General features: G+C 39.7%; 1 protein-coding gene across 3 annotated transcripts in view; it reads left to right on the top strand.

Moving 5' to 3' along the window:
- LOC122554654 (BMP/retinoic acid-inducible neural-specific protein 3-like) overlaps positions 1 to 19,438 on the top strand; it is a 177,075-nt gene that overhangs the window by 9,554 nt on the left and 148,083 nt on the right. For all 3 annotated transcript variants that reach the window (XM_043700019.1, XM_043700020.1, XM_043700021.1), the window contains one exon: positions 611 to 893. In XM_043700019.1, coding sequence (XP_043555954.1) covers positions 661 to 893 — 233 coding nt within the window. In that variant the 5' untranslated portion in view covers positions 611 to 660. The remainder of the gene's footprint in view (positions 1 to 610; positions 894 to 19,438) is intronic.

Below are 19,438 nucleotides of genomic sequence, written 5' to 3' on the forward strand. Positions count from 1 at the left end.
TATGTGTTGGCTGTGTCTGTGTTGAGTATATTGTGGGTATGTGTTGTCTGTTTGTGTGGAGTGTATTGTGGGTATGTGTTGGCTGTGTCTGTGTTGAGTATATTGTGAGTATGTGCCTGATGGAGCTTTATGTTGAGTATATTCGGGGTCTGTATCTGATTGTGTTCTGTGTGGAGTATACTCTGGCTGTGTGCTTGTATATGTTTTGTATTGAATATATCCTGATGATTTGTTTTGTGATTATATCTCTCTGAGCGTGTGCATTGACCTGCCTGACTCTGGGGAGGTCATGGGGCACGTTGTAATCACCTCACTCCTGCTCACCGTACCTGACAAATCCATTCTGCACCATGCAGAAAGCACAAAGTTTCTATTTTTTTTTCCCCCTCTCGCGCTATGCCAATCCCGAAGATCAAGCTCCTCCCCGGTTCTACTGACTGGAAACACTCACTCTGTCTTCTCTCCTCGTAGACACGGCCAGATCTGCTGAGTTTCGCCAGCAATCTCTGGCCATGTTTCAGCTCTTCTCCTCCCCTGCTGGGGGAGATTTATGATTAAAGAAAAGAGGATGTCCTCGTTCTTAATGGTCTTTCTTTTTAAACTGGAACAGGTCTTGAGAGAGTGAATGGAGAATGAAGAGGAAGAGTCCCAGATGGAAGGATGAACTGGCGGCTTGTTGATCTCGTCTCCTTGCTGTTCCTATGGGACAGGCTGGCTTTAACCCTCCACTGCTGGGCACTTCTAGTACTCTCCTGTCATCACCAACACCAACATGCCACCAGCCCTCTCGACTGGCTACTCTCAGACAAGGGGCCTTTCCACCGGGCACGGGACTATTCCAATTTCCTAGACAGATACCGCCAGGGATTTACTACCAGATACAAAATCTACAGGTAAGAGTGGCCCCGGGGCGGACAAACTGCGCCAGAGCTTTGGGGAGGGGGGGAGGAAAGCAAGTGCTTACCAAGTCAGGCAGCATGGAGATGAAAACAGCGTTCAGGATACTAGCTAGAGCTTCTGAATCTGTTTCGAGTTGGTTTATTTTTGGAATCACTCTCCAATCTTTTCTTATTGCTCTTGTTTTGCTTAAAGTGTGCCTTTAACACCGGCCCACGACGCCAGTAAAATCGTTTGAAACAGCCATCCATCCCTAGTGAAACCACCAATGATGCTGGCTACTTACACTGCGTGTTCCCTTTAAGAATCGGTTTGTGAAGAGTCGTGTTTATTAGGTCCAACGCTACAGTCCGTGTGCTCACATCTCCCCCTGATGAGGGGATTGGGATCTGCAGCCCCTACGCCGCCAAAGGCCCGTTGATTAATCACAGACGCACGTTATACAGTATGTATTGTTGCCAACTGTGCAGACTCAAGAAAAGGGGTTAAAAAAAAAGACATCTTCGTTTATGTTACAGACGTGTAGTGACAGAAAGTGTTCCTCGGATGGTCGTTATCTGTAGTAGATAAGGCAAGAATGAACCACGAACAATCATTGCAGTTGAAAATTATAATTGACAACTGCACATTATATGTTCACACAACTTCACTGGACCTATCACATATCAGTCCTTAATTGTAGATTATCGCAATAAATCTGCAACAATAACCGAAACGTTCTTCAAGCAAACGTACGTTTTTAAAATACAAATACATGATTGGTTTCAAAAAGTGCTGATAGCATCTAATGACACAAGAAAGCAAACCCAAAACAGCTTAAGGATGCTGGTAGAATTCACAAAATGTAGAATGGTGATAAACCTGATTTGAGACCATAATTGAAAGCCTGGATTTTGTTTTAAATTGAGCTTCTGTCTTCCGGTTTGTTGAATTGATGCCAGCCCCTGACTGCAACATGTGTAATGCCCACCTGTGAATTGAATTTCAGCCTGCAGCTCTATGCCAGGTATACATTATTTTAAACTTACACCATCTGAATACCTGTCTTATACATTCCAGGTGGCATCCTGCTCCAGGCACATGTTCGACTCCATACACAAATTATCCAGTCCCTCCCATTAGATTGGATTCTACCTCAAACTCGAATATCCTGGAGACCTAGGAACGAGTCAATCTCTTATGTTGTTGCTGGCAGTGACTTACTTAATGTATTGTTCTGTAATGTTCCAGTCATGACATATAGGATACTAACAAATGCAAGCACCATAAAACCAAATAGTCTTTGCAGTTTCTCAAAAGAAACCAAATAAGAATGTCCTAATTAAGTTACTTTTTTATTCTATAGACATAATTACTTTGCTAGTTAAATGTTTCAGAGTTAATAGATGTTAAACATTATGATTATTGGTGATTAATATGTGTACTAATAGTTCTTTCATGGCATCACTGCATGTTCAGAGATATAATTTTCTGATAATCTGATAACATTTATAATGACAGGTGCATTAAACCATTCATCTTAAAGCAAAACTTTATTTGATTTGATCAGTCCTGCTTATAGCTGTGATCTAAATGTTGTCATTCCTGCTGCGAATTGCTAGTCACTTAATGGTTAAAGAATCTTGGAGGTTGGCAATTGGGGGTTTCTAACATTCTGACTCTTGGTCAGAACATACTGGCATGAAATGGCTGAATTATCTTACTCCTTATTATAGTTTTCAAGTATCATATTTCATATTCCTATTTTCATCGAGATTATAGGGCAGACATTTTCAGCAGTCAAGCAGTCTCACTGGATGTGAATAAAGGTTGCAGATAAGACAGAAAAAAATAACTCTAATTCTGCAGCACTTAACAATTTCTGGCCTAATGTTCAATCAAAATAACACGATTAGATCCAAGTCTATAACTTAATTAGGCCTCAAGTGTCCATTATCATTCTAACATTCATAGGTTATATGTGCACATCAATTAGATACCAGTCAACAATTTTAATTTTAGATATCCAGTTACTTGATTTTATTTGTCCATTGATCAAAAGTTTTGCAGATTGAATTTATTTATCATACTTGTGGGATTTTACTTCGACTGTCACAATTCAAAGTGTTACTTCCTGCTGGTTCTTCTGGCTTTGATAACTTGCCCTATCTCAAGGACATGAATTGGGGATTTATGACGTGCTCTGGATCCCAAACTATCTGTGAGCAATTTAACAGCAATGGCTTACTTTCAAAAAGTGCCTTTTACTGCAGGGAAGGAAAACAGTCCTGTGGAGCTTCGCGGAGGTGAATGGAAATGATTAGATACATAAACAAAGGAAGGGGCATTAAGAAGGTTAACTAAATGCTTAGTCAAAAGACTGGGTCTGGAGGGAGGACTTAGCAGAGAACAGGGAGATGAAAAGGAATTTGTAGAGTGTGTGGCCCTAATTCTCACAAACTGAAAGCATAGTCACTAATTGAGATTAGATTAGATTCAATTCCTTACAGTATGGAAACAGGCCTCATGGCCCAACAAGTCCACACCGACCCTCTGAAGAGTAACCCACCCAGATCTATTCCCCTACCCTATATTTACCGCTGACTAATGCACCTAATGCTATGGGCAATTTAGCTTGACCAATTCAGCTGACCAGCACATCTTTGGATTGAGGGATGAAATGAATAGCAGTTAAAATAAAATGTGCTGGAAATACTCAGTTGGTCTGGCAGCATTTGTGGAGAGAGAAACAAATTTAACATTTCAGATTGATGACCTTTTGTTGGAAGGAGCTACAGACCTGAACCATTTCTCTCCACAGATGCTGCCAGAGGTGCAAAGTATTTCTTGCATTCTTTATCTTAATTTCACATTTCCAGCATCTGTACTACTTTATTTTGCTACATGTAGAAGATTAAATATTGTTCTCATGAACTCATCCGAGCTGTTCAAGATGCAGTTCCTGCTTCACTTCATCAATCACTGGCATCCATTATTCTCTGTAAATACTTCATTTGGATTTGAACATTTGTTATAATGAATTACCATTTGATGTGGAGTTTACAAAGGTCTGGTTTTGGTGTCTGTAATGAAGAGATGGTGACTGCTCCTGACCTTATTATGTGGGGTATTGATGATATTCCATGAGAACAGAAACAAAATCTAGCATTTAATTGCATTGAATTGAATTGAATTTATTGTCATGTGTATGGAGGCACAGTGATAAGCTTTGTCTTGCGAGCAATACAGGCAGATCACATAGTTAAGTTGCATAGATAGTAAATAATAGGTAAACAGCAGCAAAAACCAAAAGCACAGGTACAGGCGAACGTTAAGAGTTTATGAGTCCACTCAGTATTCTAACAACAGTAAGGTAGAAACTGTTATGAAACTGGCTGCTGTGTGGGTTCACGCTCCTGTAACTTTTCCCCGTTGGTAGAGATTGGAGAAAAACATTGCCAAGGTGGGATGGATCTTTGAGAATGCTGGCATCCTTTCCTTGACAGTGGGCCTGGTAGATGGATTCTACAGATGGGAGGTTGGCCTTTGTGATTGTCTGGGCCGAATTCACCACTCTCTTGTAATTGTCTCTGATTTTGAATGGTACAGTTGTCATACCAGGTAGTGATGCATCCAGACAGAATGCTCTCGATGGCGCACCTATAAGAGTTGGCAAGGGTTTACTTCTGTAGAATTGCTTAAATTTTATTCATGGCATGCTATTTCTGATTATTCAGTAAACTTCTCAGAAGAAAAAGCTCATGTCCAAATTTGATTAAAATCTTTAACATATGTTTGAAATTCCTAAGGTTATCAGTTCATCATTTTAATGCATTCTTCAAATCTAACTGACTGAATTCCAAAGATACATTTCACAATCCCAATGGCATTATGTCTCGTAGAGCTGGGTAATCAGTGTAACTACATGTACTTTTAAGTTTCAAACATTGCCCTGATCAACTATCGATCGAGCACAATTTGAAAAGAATTAATGAATAAATCTATAAATTTCATATATGTACCATTTTATGAGCCAAAAATAATTCTGTGGTTCTCTAGCTGCATTTGTAATTCTTTGTTTTGGTTATGCCTCTGTGAAGAACTTTATTTTACACTTATATTTTGCTTTAGAAATGCAAGTTGCTGTACCATTTGATGGTACACGATGGACAAAACCAAACTTGGCCAACTAATTGCTGCAATCAGCACCTTGGACATCAGTGACAATGCTGTGTCATTTGAAATATTTAATTCACTTTACATTGTTTCCGACAATGTACCAGGGGCTTTTTTTTTTGCGAATCCAGTGTTTAACCTCTTTATGTTGATGCTAATTTTGAAAATAGCTTTTCTCAAATCATTCACAGGATATGGGCATCATTGAATAGGACAGCATTATTTCCTATCTTAAAAGTACTTGCGAAGGTGGTGGTTTCACTGCCTTTTGAATCACTACATTCTATGTGATGTAGGTACACCAACATTGCTATTAGTGAGCGAGTTCGAGGATTTTGACACGGTAATGGTGAAGGAATGATGGTATAGTTCCAAGTCAGGATGGTTATGGCTTTGAGGGAAGTTAAAGATGTTGTTCTTCCCATTTATCTGCTCTCCGTGACTTTCTATCCAGTAGAAGCTGTGGGTGTGGCAAATGCTGTCTAAGAGTCTTGGTGTGTCATTGCAATGCATCTTGTAGATGGTACAAAATGCTGCCACTGTACTTCAGTGGTGGAGGGAGTGAATGTAAAATGTGTCATATGGGGTGCCAATCTTGCAGCCTGCTTTGAAGATGGTCTTAAGCTTCTGGAGTGTGTAAGATTTCTCAGAGTCATGCTCAGTCCGGCAGTGGGCAAATTTCCATCACGCTCCTGACTTCTGCCTTGCAGATGATAAACAAGCTCTAAGACACCAGATGAGTTTTTTACTGCAAAATCGTCATTCTCAGACTACTTTTGCAGTTACAATCTTGGTTTGGATGGTTCAGTTCATTACCTGATCAATGGTAATCCCCAGATTATTGACAGTGGTTGATTTAGAAATTTCTCTTGTTCAAGATGGTCATTGCCTGACTTATGTAGTTCAAATGTTACCTGCTACTTATCAGCCCAAGGCTGAATGTTGTCCAGGTCATGTGACATTTAGATATGGACTGCTTCAGCATCTGAGGTGCTGTGAATGGTGCTGAACAATGTGCAATCAATAACAAACATCCTCACTTCTGAACTAATGATGCGAGATTAAGCAGAGAAAAAATATCCCTTCAACGGTCTGTCTTCACAAGGAAAGGTACAAATAATATCCCAATAATGTAGGGAAATGCAAATCCTAATGAGAAGGAGGAATGAATGATGTTAATTAGTAAAGAAACACTTTTGGGGAAACTAATGAGGATTAAGGACAGATAAATCCCTAGTGCTTGATAGGCTTCATCCCAGAGCATTTCAGGAAATGGCCCTCAAAATAGCCGATTTAATAATGGTAATCTTCCAAAATTCTATAGACTCCTATAGATTGGAGAGAAGCTAATGAAACTCCACTATGTAAAGGAGGCAGAGCAATAAGAATACATTATAGACCTGTCAGCTTGACATCAGTCATGAGAAAAATGCTGGAGCTCATGTTTAAAGATGTACTCACAGAACACTTGGTAATCTTTGAAAATATCTGACAAAGTCAGCATGGATTTACAAAGGGGAATTTGATAAATCTGCTGGAACCTTCGGATGACGTAATGAGTCAAATGGATAAGGGGGAGCCAGTGGATGTTGTTTACTTGGATTTTCAGAAGGTTTTGATAATCTCCCATGTAAGAGATTAGCATGTAAAATTAAAGCACATGTGATTGAGGTTACTGACATTGATTAAGAACTGGTTGGAAGAGAGGAAACAAAGAACATGAGTGGTGGGCAGTGACAAGTCGAGCACCATAGGGATCAGTACTTGGATCTCAGCAATTCACAATATAATCCAATAATTTAGATAAGGACTCTACATGTCCTATCTCCAAGTTTGCAGATGACACAAAGTTGGGAGGGAGGGAATACTTTGAGGAGAGAAGTTTCATTGTGATTTGGACAAGTTGAGCAAGTGAACAAATACATAGCAGATGCAGTATATTGTGGATAAATGTGAGATTATCCACTTTGGTTGCAAAAGCAGGCACACAGATTACTATCTGTTTGGTGATAGATTGGAAAAGGGAGTTGTGTAACGAGACCTGGGTGTTCTCATACATATGTCACTGCAAGTAAGCATGCAGGTGCAGCAGGTGGTGAAGAAGGCAAATGATATGTTAGACTTCATTGCAAGATGATTGATGTACAGGAGTAGGGATGTCTTCCTGCAACTGTGCAGGGGCATTGGTAAGACCATACCTGGAGTATTGTATGCAGTTTTTGTTTCCTTATCTGAGGAAGGATAATACAATAGACAATAGACAATAGATAATAGACAATAGGTGCAGGAGTAGGCCATTTTGCCCTTCGAGCCTGCATCACCATTCAATATGATCATGGCTGATCATCCTTAATCAGTATCCTGTTCCTGCCTTATCTCCATAACCCTTGATTCCACTTCTCATCTTGCAGGATATTCTGGCTATGGAAGGAGTGCAAAGAAGATTTATTAGACTGATTCCTGGGATGCAGCGACTAATGTATATAGAGAGACTGGATTGTTTAGGAAAATGTTCAATAGGGTTTTGAAGAATGAGGGGAGACTTCATAGAAATCTATAAAATTCTAACAGGATTAGATATGGTACATACAGGAAGAATGTTCTCAATGACTGAGGAATCCAGAACCAGGAATCACATTCAAAATTAAAAGGTAGGCCATTTAAGACAGAGATGAGGAGAAATTTCTTCACCCACAGAGTGGTGAGCCTAGAGAATTCTCTGCTACTGAAAACTATTGAGGCCAAGCCATTAAAGATCTGCAAGAAAAATGTAGGTATAGTTCATAGGACTAAATAGCTCCAAGGATATGGGAGAAAGTAGGAGCAGGTTATTGAGATAAATGTTCAACCATGGTCATATTGAATAGTAGAGGAGGCACTTGTGTTTCTACATTCTATATTTCTAAACAGTTTGGTACTGCTTTCCTTAGCAAATTAAACTTTCTTTTAAGAATTGCTGCTTCCATTTGGTGGATGGATTATGGGTTTACAGTTTCTATTGGTATTATAAATTAGATTAATAATTTTTTGAGTATTTTTATCATGCACCAATACCCTTTAAATGTAATATTCATGCAGTCATTCATTTTAATGCACAGCACATGAATATTATTGAAAAGGGTATCATTGCCAAACATTTTTGTCTTGCACAAATTTAAGCAAATGCAAGAATTCCAAATTTCATGCAATCACAACAAAAGGAAAGGGTGCTGATCAGCTGGCAAGTCAATTGTGATTGGTCAAGGCATTACCACGGAGAAAGCAACAGAAACCTATTGATTTAATGTTTGTCCAACATTAAATAAACTGAATCATGCCACTACTATGCAATATCTATGCAAGAGGTATTTACCAGCCACAGGATGTTTATGTCTACCTCACAAGTGTGCAATTTTGTGTTTGAGTCTCAGTGCTAATCAGATAGGTAAAAACAATGGCTGCAGATGCTGGAAACCAGAGTCTAGATTAGAGTGGTGCTGGAAAAGCACAGCAGTTTAGGCAGCATCCGAGGAGCAGTAAAATCAACGTTTCGGGCAAAAGCACTTCATCAGGAATCTAGTACTAATGAGATTAGATTAGATTACTTACAGTGTGGAAACAGGCCCCCCGGCCCAACAAGTCCACACCGACCCGCCGAAGCGCAACCCACCCATTCCCCTACACTCACCCCTTTTACCCAACACTACGGGCAATCCAGCCCGGCCAATCCACCTGACCTGCACATCTTTGGACTGTGGGAGGAAACCGGAGCACCCGGAGGAAACCCACGCAGACACGGGGAGAATGTGCAAACTCCACACAGTCAGTCACCTGAGGCGGGAATTGAACCCGGGTCTCTGGCGCTGTGAGGCAGCAGTGCTAACCACTGTGCCACCGTGCTGCCCTAAAATGAGATGCCAAGTGCATGGCCCAGCCGCCCAAACAATTAGATGATCAAACCAAACATCAGTTTTTCATTATTGGCAGAGAATTAAACAGTACTCTGAACAAAAGCTCTGAACAAAATGGCTTCTGTTGGTTGTGATTCCTCAACTGGGCAGCACTTGTTAAGCAATCATGTGTCAAAAACTGATACAGTCTGACAAAACTTCTCATCTTGCATCTTTTCAAGACAATTTGCAAGAAAATTAACGTTTGTCCAACATGAAAGGAGAGGGCTGATTAGTTAATGAATGAAATCCAATTGGCAGAGGTGTTGCAGTGGTAAATCTAGCAAATGTTGCTTAATTGCAAAATCACATCTCATGTTGGACACTGTGTAGCAACCTTTGCAAGCATGGGTTACTTGGGCCTGTTGCAAATGCTGCAAGGAACTTGCTACCTAATCCTGTGTGTATGAAAAATTACACTGACAACATGTTTCAGGCTCACAATGTGGCTCACTTGTGTGCATTGGACACTGTACCTATATATTTGGCTGTACTGTCTGCAGGCAGAAAGAACAAGTACATGCACTGTGCCTGTTCCAATTCAACAACATAGATGGCAGCCATTCTCAAGTTAATTTTTCGGGACAATGCCTGAACCAATCAGTGTCAAGTTGTGTGGTTTAAAGTTTAACACAGCCAAGCCATTAGCTGTCAATCATCATGATTATGGCATTCTCCAAGACAATACTTCTACCAATCAGAGTCCATTTGCCAACTGATCGGCACTCTCTTTTTCTGCAGTATAAATGTCGGACATGTTGTTAAAATGACATTCTTGTGAGTTATCCTGATGAATACAAGATGCAAAGCTTCATTAAAATATGTCCTTGCGCAGCAATACTCAAGTTCTGTGATTCCAAATGAACATTTAAATCCTGAGTGTGCTAGTAGCTGTATTAACAATCATTCTAATATAATAATTTAAGCTCATAACTTAATTCATTTCCACTTGGTAGAAGCAGTATTTATTTATATGTAGGGCCACTCCTCTGGAAACAAAGAGAACATGTTCAAAACCTTTGAATTGTTGGTAAATTATCCATGAGTTCAGAGAGATGATAATGCTCCATTGCTTACTCCATGGTTACACCTCAGTTAATTTTAGTCAATTTTCCAACCCTTTCACACACTTTCCTCTGTTAGTATAAATTATTGTGAATGCATAAAATTTGACTTTCTTGCTTTGGTTCTAATGAGTTCAAGGTAAAAAGAAGCTTTGGAAAGATATGTCTCTCACTGAGTTCTGTGATAATGTAAATGTGACTTGTGAATTACTTTGGCTATAAATAACTGAGCAATGTAACAGGTTAGTGCAATAATCATCTCGTGGAGTGAAAGTCTCTTGTGGAAGTGATGAGGGAGCAGAATAGCAACATTAATTTCGGATTTCTTAGTGAAGGGAGTCTCAAGTGGCTCCTTATAGCATGTAAACTTCTACAATCCTCTTGGTTCTACATGAAGTGGTTTGGGTATAATTTGGCATACATTACTGGCTTATGCTAACAAATGAAGGGCTAGAACAGAAAGGGAGAAGACTCAAAACAGTTGCAGGATGTGTTTCTGATGTTCAGCTTTAGATGTGTAAAGCTGAAATTGAGTTTGGAACTTTTGACTCTAATCTCAGGTTAAGGGTTGCTCAAGTGCTCAACGCAAGGCTCAAGGTAAACAAAATCATCAATATTTTACCTTCCACCTGTTATCTTTGTTGGGCTTGCTAGTCCAACAATTTTACACCTTCTATATCTCCAAAGAGACATCCACCTTTTGTATAGATTAGAGTGGTGCTGGAAAAGCACAGCAGGTCAGGCAGTATCCGAGGAGCAGGAAAATCAATGTTTCGGGCAAAACACCCTTAATCAGGAATCCTGATGAACATCGATTTTCATGCTCCTCGGATGCTGCCTGATTTGCTGTGCTTTTCCAGCACCACTCTAATCTAGAATCTGGTTTCCAGCATCTGCAGTCCTTGTTTTTACCATCCATCTTTTGTACACAGACTTTGCATGCTGCCTGAATTGTTTTATTTTCAAGCACTATTAAATAAATTTGTTATAACCTAACCCATCTAAATTTATTGAGGTATTTGCATTGCTATTTACATTCCCAATACGGTGAATTGTATTAGCTGCTAATATAGTTATGACCTCAAAGAGCAGTGAACAGATTTGAGAGGTACGGCTGACTGTTTCGACATTGTGCTGAAATCTCCTGTGGTCCTTCCCCAATTTAGAAAAGAAAGGATTGGTTTGGTTAGATAAACTTTCCTTTTATCTGTGCTGGACTAACTGGTCTACAATTTCATGATTCACATCTCCGCTTCTTTTGTCTGTAAAAACTATTCACCTTTCCTTCGGCTCACAAACTGGAGGTCTTAGCCTCCCTTGGTTTTTCTCTAATTCCTTATATCATGCACTTTAGAAAAGCTATTCTTCTGCTTCCTTTGTTAGAATCATCTCACAGATTTCTTTGCAAACTTGGCTGAATAGCAATTTGGTCATGGTTTTCACTTGTGAAGCATTTATTTATCAATCTTCCATTTTATTTTATTCCTCCCCTGATCTTTTAACTCAACTCATTCCAGAAATAATTCATCTGTTACATAACTCTGCCTGCTTATTTAAACATAAATATGGATCTCTCATTTAGCTATCAACCACATTCCCTTTTGTTATGTTATGCGTTTTCCTAATTTTCCCTGTCAATTTGCTTTAGGTTTCTCCACTTTCTTTTTCATTCCCTATGTGATGCTGGACCATTTCATTTAGTCATTGATCTTCAATAGTTTCATTTTACTTTGCTCCACATGCACCAATTAATTCCAAGTTGCTTTTTTGTCTCATTCTCAGTTTGTCTTCCAATGACTGCTCCTTGGAGCTCTTCTTATTGTCCTAACATTTGCTGTCCAACAGTCCTTAACAATTTTTATCTGGCATTTGCTTCAATTAAGCCTAATTTCTATCAAATCTCCTGACCCAAGGTTTGTAGAAAATGATGTTTGTTTTAGTTTTCTCTCACACATTGACCTCTTGCATGAAGGGGCTCACTCCTGATGAAATACCTCAGCGAAATGCATACTTGTGCTGTGTTAACAGTCACACCACACAAATGCCAGGCAATGACCACCTCCAATAAGAGACAATCTAACCACTGCCCCTTCACATTCAATAGCGTTGCAATCACTGAACACCCATTATCAACATCCTGGAGATTGCCATTGACCAGAAATATGCATTAGCCATATAAACAAAATAGCTTCAAGAGAAGGTCAGAGGCAAGGAATACTGCAGGGAGTAACTCCCTTCCCCACACCCCAAAGCCTGTCCACTATTCACAAGATACAAACAGGATGTGTGTTGGAATACTCCCCACCAGTCTGGATGAGTGCAGCTCCAACCTCACTCAAGAAACTTGAGGGCTTCCAGGCCAAAATAACCGACTTGATTGGCACCACATTCACAAACATGCACTCACCACAAGTAAGGCTTAGTAACAGCAGTGTGCACTATTCACAAGGTCTATTGCAGAAAGATCCTTCAACAGCAGCTTCCAAACCCATGACTACTGCCATCTCGGAGGACAATAGCTACATAATACATGGGAACACGACCACCTTCAAGTTCCCCTCCAAGTCATTCACCATTCTGAGTTAAAAACATACTGCCATCTCTTCAGGGTCACTGGGTCAAAATCCTGGAATTTTCTTCTTAAGGGGGTTGTGAGTCTACCTAGAGCACATGGACTGCAACAGTTCAAAAAGGCAGCTCATCACCACTTTGTCAAGGACAACTAGGGACAGGCAATGAATGCCCAGCATCACTCAAGTGAAGGTGAAAAAAAGGCTAGGCAACAAAATGACACATTAAACTGTGAAACTGAAAGAAATTAGTGTAATGAATGAGGTGGTACTCATAAATGTAATTGCATTTGAAGGTCACAAATAATCTGGACCAGGTAAGGTACATCTCAGAGTATTGACAGAAGAGGTCATAGAAATAATGGGTGCATTGGTAGTTCTCTTTCAAAGTTCCTAGGATTCAGGAAATATTCCTCCAGGGTAATATTTAGCAAAGGTGGGAGTGAGAAAACTGAGAACCACAGACTTGTTAGTTTTATGTGAATAGTTGGAAAATATTAGAGTCTCTCATGCTGACTGTGTTAATTAGACAATTAGAAAAAAATAATATGTTTGGGCAAAGTCAACAGTAATTTATGAGAGGGTTTGACATAACCTGTTGGAAATATTTTAAGAGGATTCTATGATTGTTAACCAAGGATGTGGCATATTTGGATTTTTAGACATCTCAATAAGGTCTCACATAAAATGTTAGTAAATAAGCTTGGAACACATAGTTTGGGAGGGATATACTGGCATGGACTGAGAACTGGTTAACAGACAGAAGATAGATTGTATGATTAAATGGGCCATTCCTACTATGTATGCTATGACTGGGACAGAAGTGTGGGTTAGTATCTGTGCTTGAACTACAGCTGTTAACAATCTAAGTAACTGATTTTGCTGTGGGACCAGGGTGGTGCAGTGGTGGTGTCCCTACCTCTGAGCCAGGCAGTCTGGACTCAAGTCCCAACCACTCCCAAAGTGTATAATAACATCTCTGAGTGGGTTGATCAGAAAATATCAGGGTATAATATTCCAAATTTACTGATGACACAAAATATGGTGGGAATGCCAGTTTTGAGGACCATCCTAAGAGACTTCAAGAAGATTTGGAAAATCTAATCTTTTAGGCAAGAACATGGCAATTGGAATATAATGTGAATGAATGTGGCAGAAAAAGAAGTTAGGCAAAGTATACTTTAAATGGTGAAAAATTGGCAAGTCTGTGTATCCAAAGTCATATGGCTGACCTTGTTCATGAAACAATGAAAGCTAGTATGCAGATGTAGCAAGCAATTAGAAATGCAAACAGTAATTTGGTCATTATTTTCAAGGAATTTGAGTGCAAGAGTAAAGGTGTCACATGGTGTCTTGCTGCAATTGCATGGAGCACTGTGTACAGTTTTGGTTTCCTTGCCTTAGGAAGTGTGTACTTGCATAGAGAGTGTACATTCGAGGTTGACCAGTATAGTCCGGGGGATTGTTGCATTATTTTGTGGGGAGAGATTTGAGAAACTTGAGCTTGTATTCCATAGGATTTTACAAACCAATAGTTGAGCTCATTGCAACATGGAAAATATGTACAGTGGATGACAAGGCGGATATAGGTAAGATGTTCTGCCTCTTGGCAGCATAGAACCAAGAGACATAGTCTTAGAAAGTGGGGCAGACCAATTAAGATTGAGATGATAAGGAAGATCTTCACTTGAGGTGGTGAACCTTTGTGAATTCTTTACCCCAAAGTGCTGTGGAAACTCAATTGTTGATTAGGAACAAGACAGAAATCAATTGATTTCTGGATGCTACAGAGATTAAAGGATACAGAGATACAGGAAAAAATGGCATAGAAGTAAATGATTAACCTTGATCCATTTGAATAGGGGTACAGTTTCCACAGGCAAGTGACCTAAACCTGCTGTTAGTCCTTATTGTAAAGACCGCATAGTTTTTGCTTGGAACATCAACTGGGAAAATGGAAATTTGGACCTTGATAGGTCAAAGACAGTGAACTCATTTTTCCAACACAAATTGAAACATTTTGGTGTTCACACATTGATTATATAAGTTCATATAACATTTGGAAAATATAGATTGGATACTTTGTTGTGTGAGACATTGAAATCAGGTGTCTTTGGGCTGCCAGCATTAGATTTTCGGTAGTTAAATTGTAGCTTGGTACAGAACTGACTGGATGATCTCAAACCTCTGGAAAGCTCTGCAATAAATATATTTTAATTTCTTGTGAGTTTTTTTTTAACTTAGACAGTGGTCAAATTTAGACAAATTAAACATCTTTGTGATTCAATTGGTTACTTATAAATTTCAGAAATTAAGGCCTGTGTCTTTTGTTAAAGCACTCCTGCGTAATTCTACATCTGTGGTGTAAGAAAACAATATCAGCTTGTTATGAACCAGATTAGACCTCTTAAAATATTTTAAGAAGGTAGCCTAGACCTTATTGTTTTCTTATTTTAAAGGCAGATGTGAAGGGGACGTTCCAGATGCAATTCGACTGGTCAAATTACTTGACATTAAGTAAAACATAATTTAGTCAAATACTGTAGTTAAAATACAGCAAAGAAAGAACTTAGAGTAACTTAACTCTATTGGAAAACATAACAGAATAGTATATAGAGTAACTACAAATAATTAACTGGTCCAACTTTGTAACATCCCATAGAAACAACCCTTGGCAAAATTCAGAAAATAGGTTTGTCTCACAGATAACTCCAGCAACCCAGAAGGAAAAATATCAAGAGAAAACGCAGAGAGAGTTGCATCCAGGAGACATTTACAGCAGCTTCCAACCATGTTGAGACACCAACAGCAACCGCTGAAAGCTAACTAAAAATCCTGGTTCTGTGAGAGCTTGACTACACCCATTCAGGCTGCTTCCATTGTTCCAACTTCAAAAAACCTGAGGCCTCACAAGTTGTTTATCTTCTCACAGAATGCTCACTACCTCCCTTCCAATCTCTCTCTAAAAGAAACCAGGACAAAACACCTCTTAAAGCCACAGTATCATCACAAATTGTAACAGCAATAAGAACTCAATGAATGTTGGACCTGCACATCTTACTCCCAACTGGACATCTGAATTCTCCATTACAAAGTTCATTTTTTTAGTTTTTGCCTTCTAGTGTAGGTTTAATATATTTTTTGTGCTATGGGCTCAATGGCCCAAAGAGCCTCTTCAACTCCCCCCCCCCCCCACTCCACTGAGGGCTTGCAAGTCCTCCTCCACCGCCAAATCCAAGCCACCCGACAACTGAAGGGAGAATGCCTCATCTTCTGTCTTGGGACTCTTCAACCACACAGCATCAATGTCGACTTCACTAATTTCATTATCTCCCCTCCCAGATCCAACCTCCAAGTCGGCACTGCCCTCTTGACCTGTCCTGCCTGTCCATCTTCCATCCCATCGATCCACTCCACCCTCTGCTGCGACCTATTACTATCACCCCCACCTGCGCCTACCTATTGCCTTCCCAGCTACCTCCCTTCCAGCCCCGCCCTCACACTCCTATTTATTCACCCGCTCTCCACCCCTCCCCATCCCCACCCCAACCACCGCACATCCTCATGAAGGGCCTGAAACGTTGACTCTCCTGTTCTTGGATGCTGCATGACCTGCTGTGATTTTCCAGTGTCACACTTTTCAACAAATAGCTTCTTCTGTTCTCTATTATTCTTTAATTCTATCAAACTACAATGTGGAATGTACAGTATAATTCACAATATGTAGAATCATTCAATGTGAAAAAAAGATTGCTGCTAAACGTGCAGAGTTTATTATATCTTTTGATGAATAAAGATATTTCTTGTCCAAGAATTATAACGAGTATTAGTTCTATTAAGCCTTAAACTTTACATCTTCCTTCAGGCTTTCATTACCTTAGCGCTTAGAGTGCTGTGTGGTATTAGTTAATAAGCTGTAAGGAGGAGTTTTCAGTATTGAGACCAGAGTACATTTGAAAGAATTGAGGAATTCTTTGTATTAGTTGAAGATCTAACAATTTTAGGGGCTTAGTTAGGTTCCATGCAGGGGTTTTTATTACTTTCATGTCATGCAAAGCTCAATATTATCATCTCTGGAAATATTGTGGCATCTACATAGGATTTTATAGAAAATTGCTTATAAGGTTGTTTTGTCAGTTCTCTTTGTAAAACTGGTCCATTGTTATAGATCTGTTAGGCTATAGAAGGAGTGACATCGGATCTCACTAGGGATATGAAGATGTGAAATTGCCTTTTTAGCTATCTCTGGAGGCTTAATAAGCTTTGCTTTTGGAAGATCAATGCATTTTTTGTACGCAGGTTTTTGATAATCTGGGTAATACTGTGTAATGCAATTAAACACATGCTTATTATGTTTAATCAAATTCCTGTCTGTCTTAAGAGGTGCTAACTCAATCAAATTAGATAGGTCAATATCTTTGTCACAACAGCCGAGGAAGAAATTAGTTAGAATGTTCTGAGGCATTTGTATGCTAACATGGTCCATTATTGTTACTGCATTTATCTATATGCTGCCAATATTAAATCTGGGGCAGGTAATATGCATACTTGTTGGACAGGTTTAAAGTGGAATTTTGCGAGTTGCATGATAGAATTTAGATACACTTTAAAGGAAGAATTTTAGATCACCGTTGGAGGTAGACCAGAGATGAGAATTCATGAGCATTAATGTCGGAAAGGAACGTGATAGGTAACCAATACGTTCCCAGCCTCCAAGCTATTGTTGTCCAGGATAATGGAAAAAAGATGGTAACTGGAATCCAATCAGGTTATGGGCCATTCTCAAAGGATGAAACATGCCCCAGCATTGAGGAGGTGACATCATGGTAGCAAACTAGCAAGGGTACACGTCTCCATGTTGTCCCATTTTGTACCCTTAACTTCACACTTGCCAAGGGTATTGGACTACAGAAAGGATCATCCAGTTGGCACAATGGTAGCTTGATAGCTATTACTGCTTTCATTTGAGACTTTCTAACCCACTTTTCCTATGATGCATCTGTCACGAGGTGTCCTCTCACACTCCCTTACTTGCATATCACCTCAGACAATGGACAGCTAATTGGGCCACCTATTGACCCTCTAGCATTAGAAACCCACTCTCTATCCTGAATTGGGTATAGGTGTGTCCTCAGGCCAGCCCTACTTGGCCATTCCTCTGAAGATCAGGCCAGAGATTTCGCACCGACAGAGCATGGGGTCAAGAATCAGAAATCCTCCCAGCATCAGGGTACTGACTCCGAAAACAAAACTCCTGCCTGTGATGCAAAGAAAACTCTGTCAACCATTCATTAACAAATCATCCGCCGCATAATCATAAAACCATTTTTGAAAATGCGATCAGCAGACAGTCGTAATTCATGACGAAGTAGCTTTTCAATTCCTGAGATTTGCGTACCTGATTTTGTTTTGGCAACACTGACAAAAGGTAGTATTGCATATTCCTCATTGACCTCTGGGCCTTAAGAGTCAACCACATGGTTTCACATGGAGGGGGACAGATTTCATTGCGTGAATAAATATTAATGAATCATTTGGATTTATATGTTATTCCAGTAGTTTTTGTTGTTATTTTATGGCACAAATTATCAGATTCAGTAAATGCTGTATCATTTTGTTTTTAGATATTTGCTTTTGAGCTTGCAACCTATGGGTGCGAGAGTAGTACCATGCACGAAGAAATGTATGCCAGGTTTTCAAAGTTCTTGTGTAGACTGCAACATGGGTTCAGTTTTGCTCAATATCATGAAGTAATCTTGTCATTCATGGATGCCTGGACATGTCTTTTTAATACAATTGACTGGGATTTATTTCCAATATTTTGTATCATTACAGACTTTTAATGCACACAGGAATAAAATATTTATCGTGGAAAATATTTATAGCAATCCCTTCTATCTCCTCTGCATTTTTTCTTTGTCCTCCATAATTTTTTATTCATCTAAGATTTGCACCTGATCTCCGTTTGGGAGAGGGAAATTTCTGAAATCTGTCTAATGTACTTTCACATGTTATGGATCTTTATTGAATTACGCAGAAGTCACAGCATAGAGACAATAATGATATGGTCAATATCTGCCTGCTCCCAGTCAGCTTCACTTAATCCCATTATCAAGACCTATTTTTTCAAGTTCCTACACAGCTTCCTTTTAAATACATCTTTAAAATTCTCCTTCGCTACTTCCTCTGGTACCAAATCCCACATTTTATTCTTTTTCTGGTAACATTTCTCCTGACTTTACAATTGGATTAAGGACTCCCTATATTCAGATTTATGACTGCTAATTTTGGACTCCTGCATAATTGGAAGCATCTTAAAGTCTACCCTATCAAACTCTTTCATAATTTTAAAGCCAGAACATAGGCACAAAAGTGAGCTATTTTGTCCGTGAGAAGATAGGCAGGTAGGACAAGTCATGGGGACAGTGCTGAGCTGGAAGTTTGGAGCTGGGGTGAGGCGGGGGAAGGGGAAATGAGGAAACTGCTGAAGTCCACATTGATGCCCTGGGGTTGAAGTGTTCCGAGGTGAAAGATGAGGCGTTCTTCCTCCAGGCGTCTGGTGGTGAGGGAGTGGCGGTGAAGGAGGCCCAGGACCTGCATGTCCTTGGCAGAGTGGGAGGGGGAGTTGAAATGTTGGGACACAGGGCAGTGTGGTTGATTGGTGTGGGTGTCCCAGAGATGTTCCCTAAAACGCTCAGCGAGGAGGCGTCCAGTCTCCCCAATAGAGGAGACCACATCGGGAGCAATGGATACAATAAATGATATTAGTGGATGTGCAAGTAAAGCTTTGATGGATGTGGAAGGCTCCTTTAGGGCCTTGGAT

Source organism: Chiloscyllium plagiosum, chromosome 11, assembly GCF_004010195.1.
Source record: "Chiloscyllium plagiosum isolate BGI_BamShark_2017 chromosome 11, ASM401019v2, whole genome shotgun sequence".
NCBI lineage: Eukaryota > Metazoa > Chordata > Chondrichthyes > Orectolobiformes > Hemiscylliidae > Chiloscyllium > Chiloscyllium plagiosum.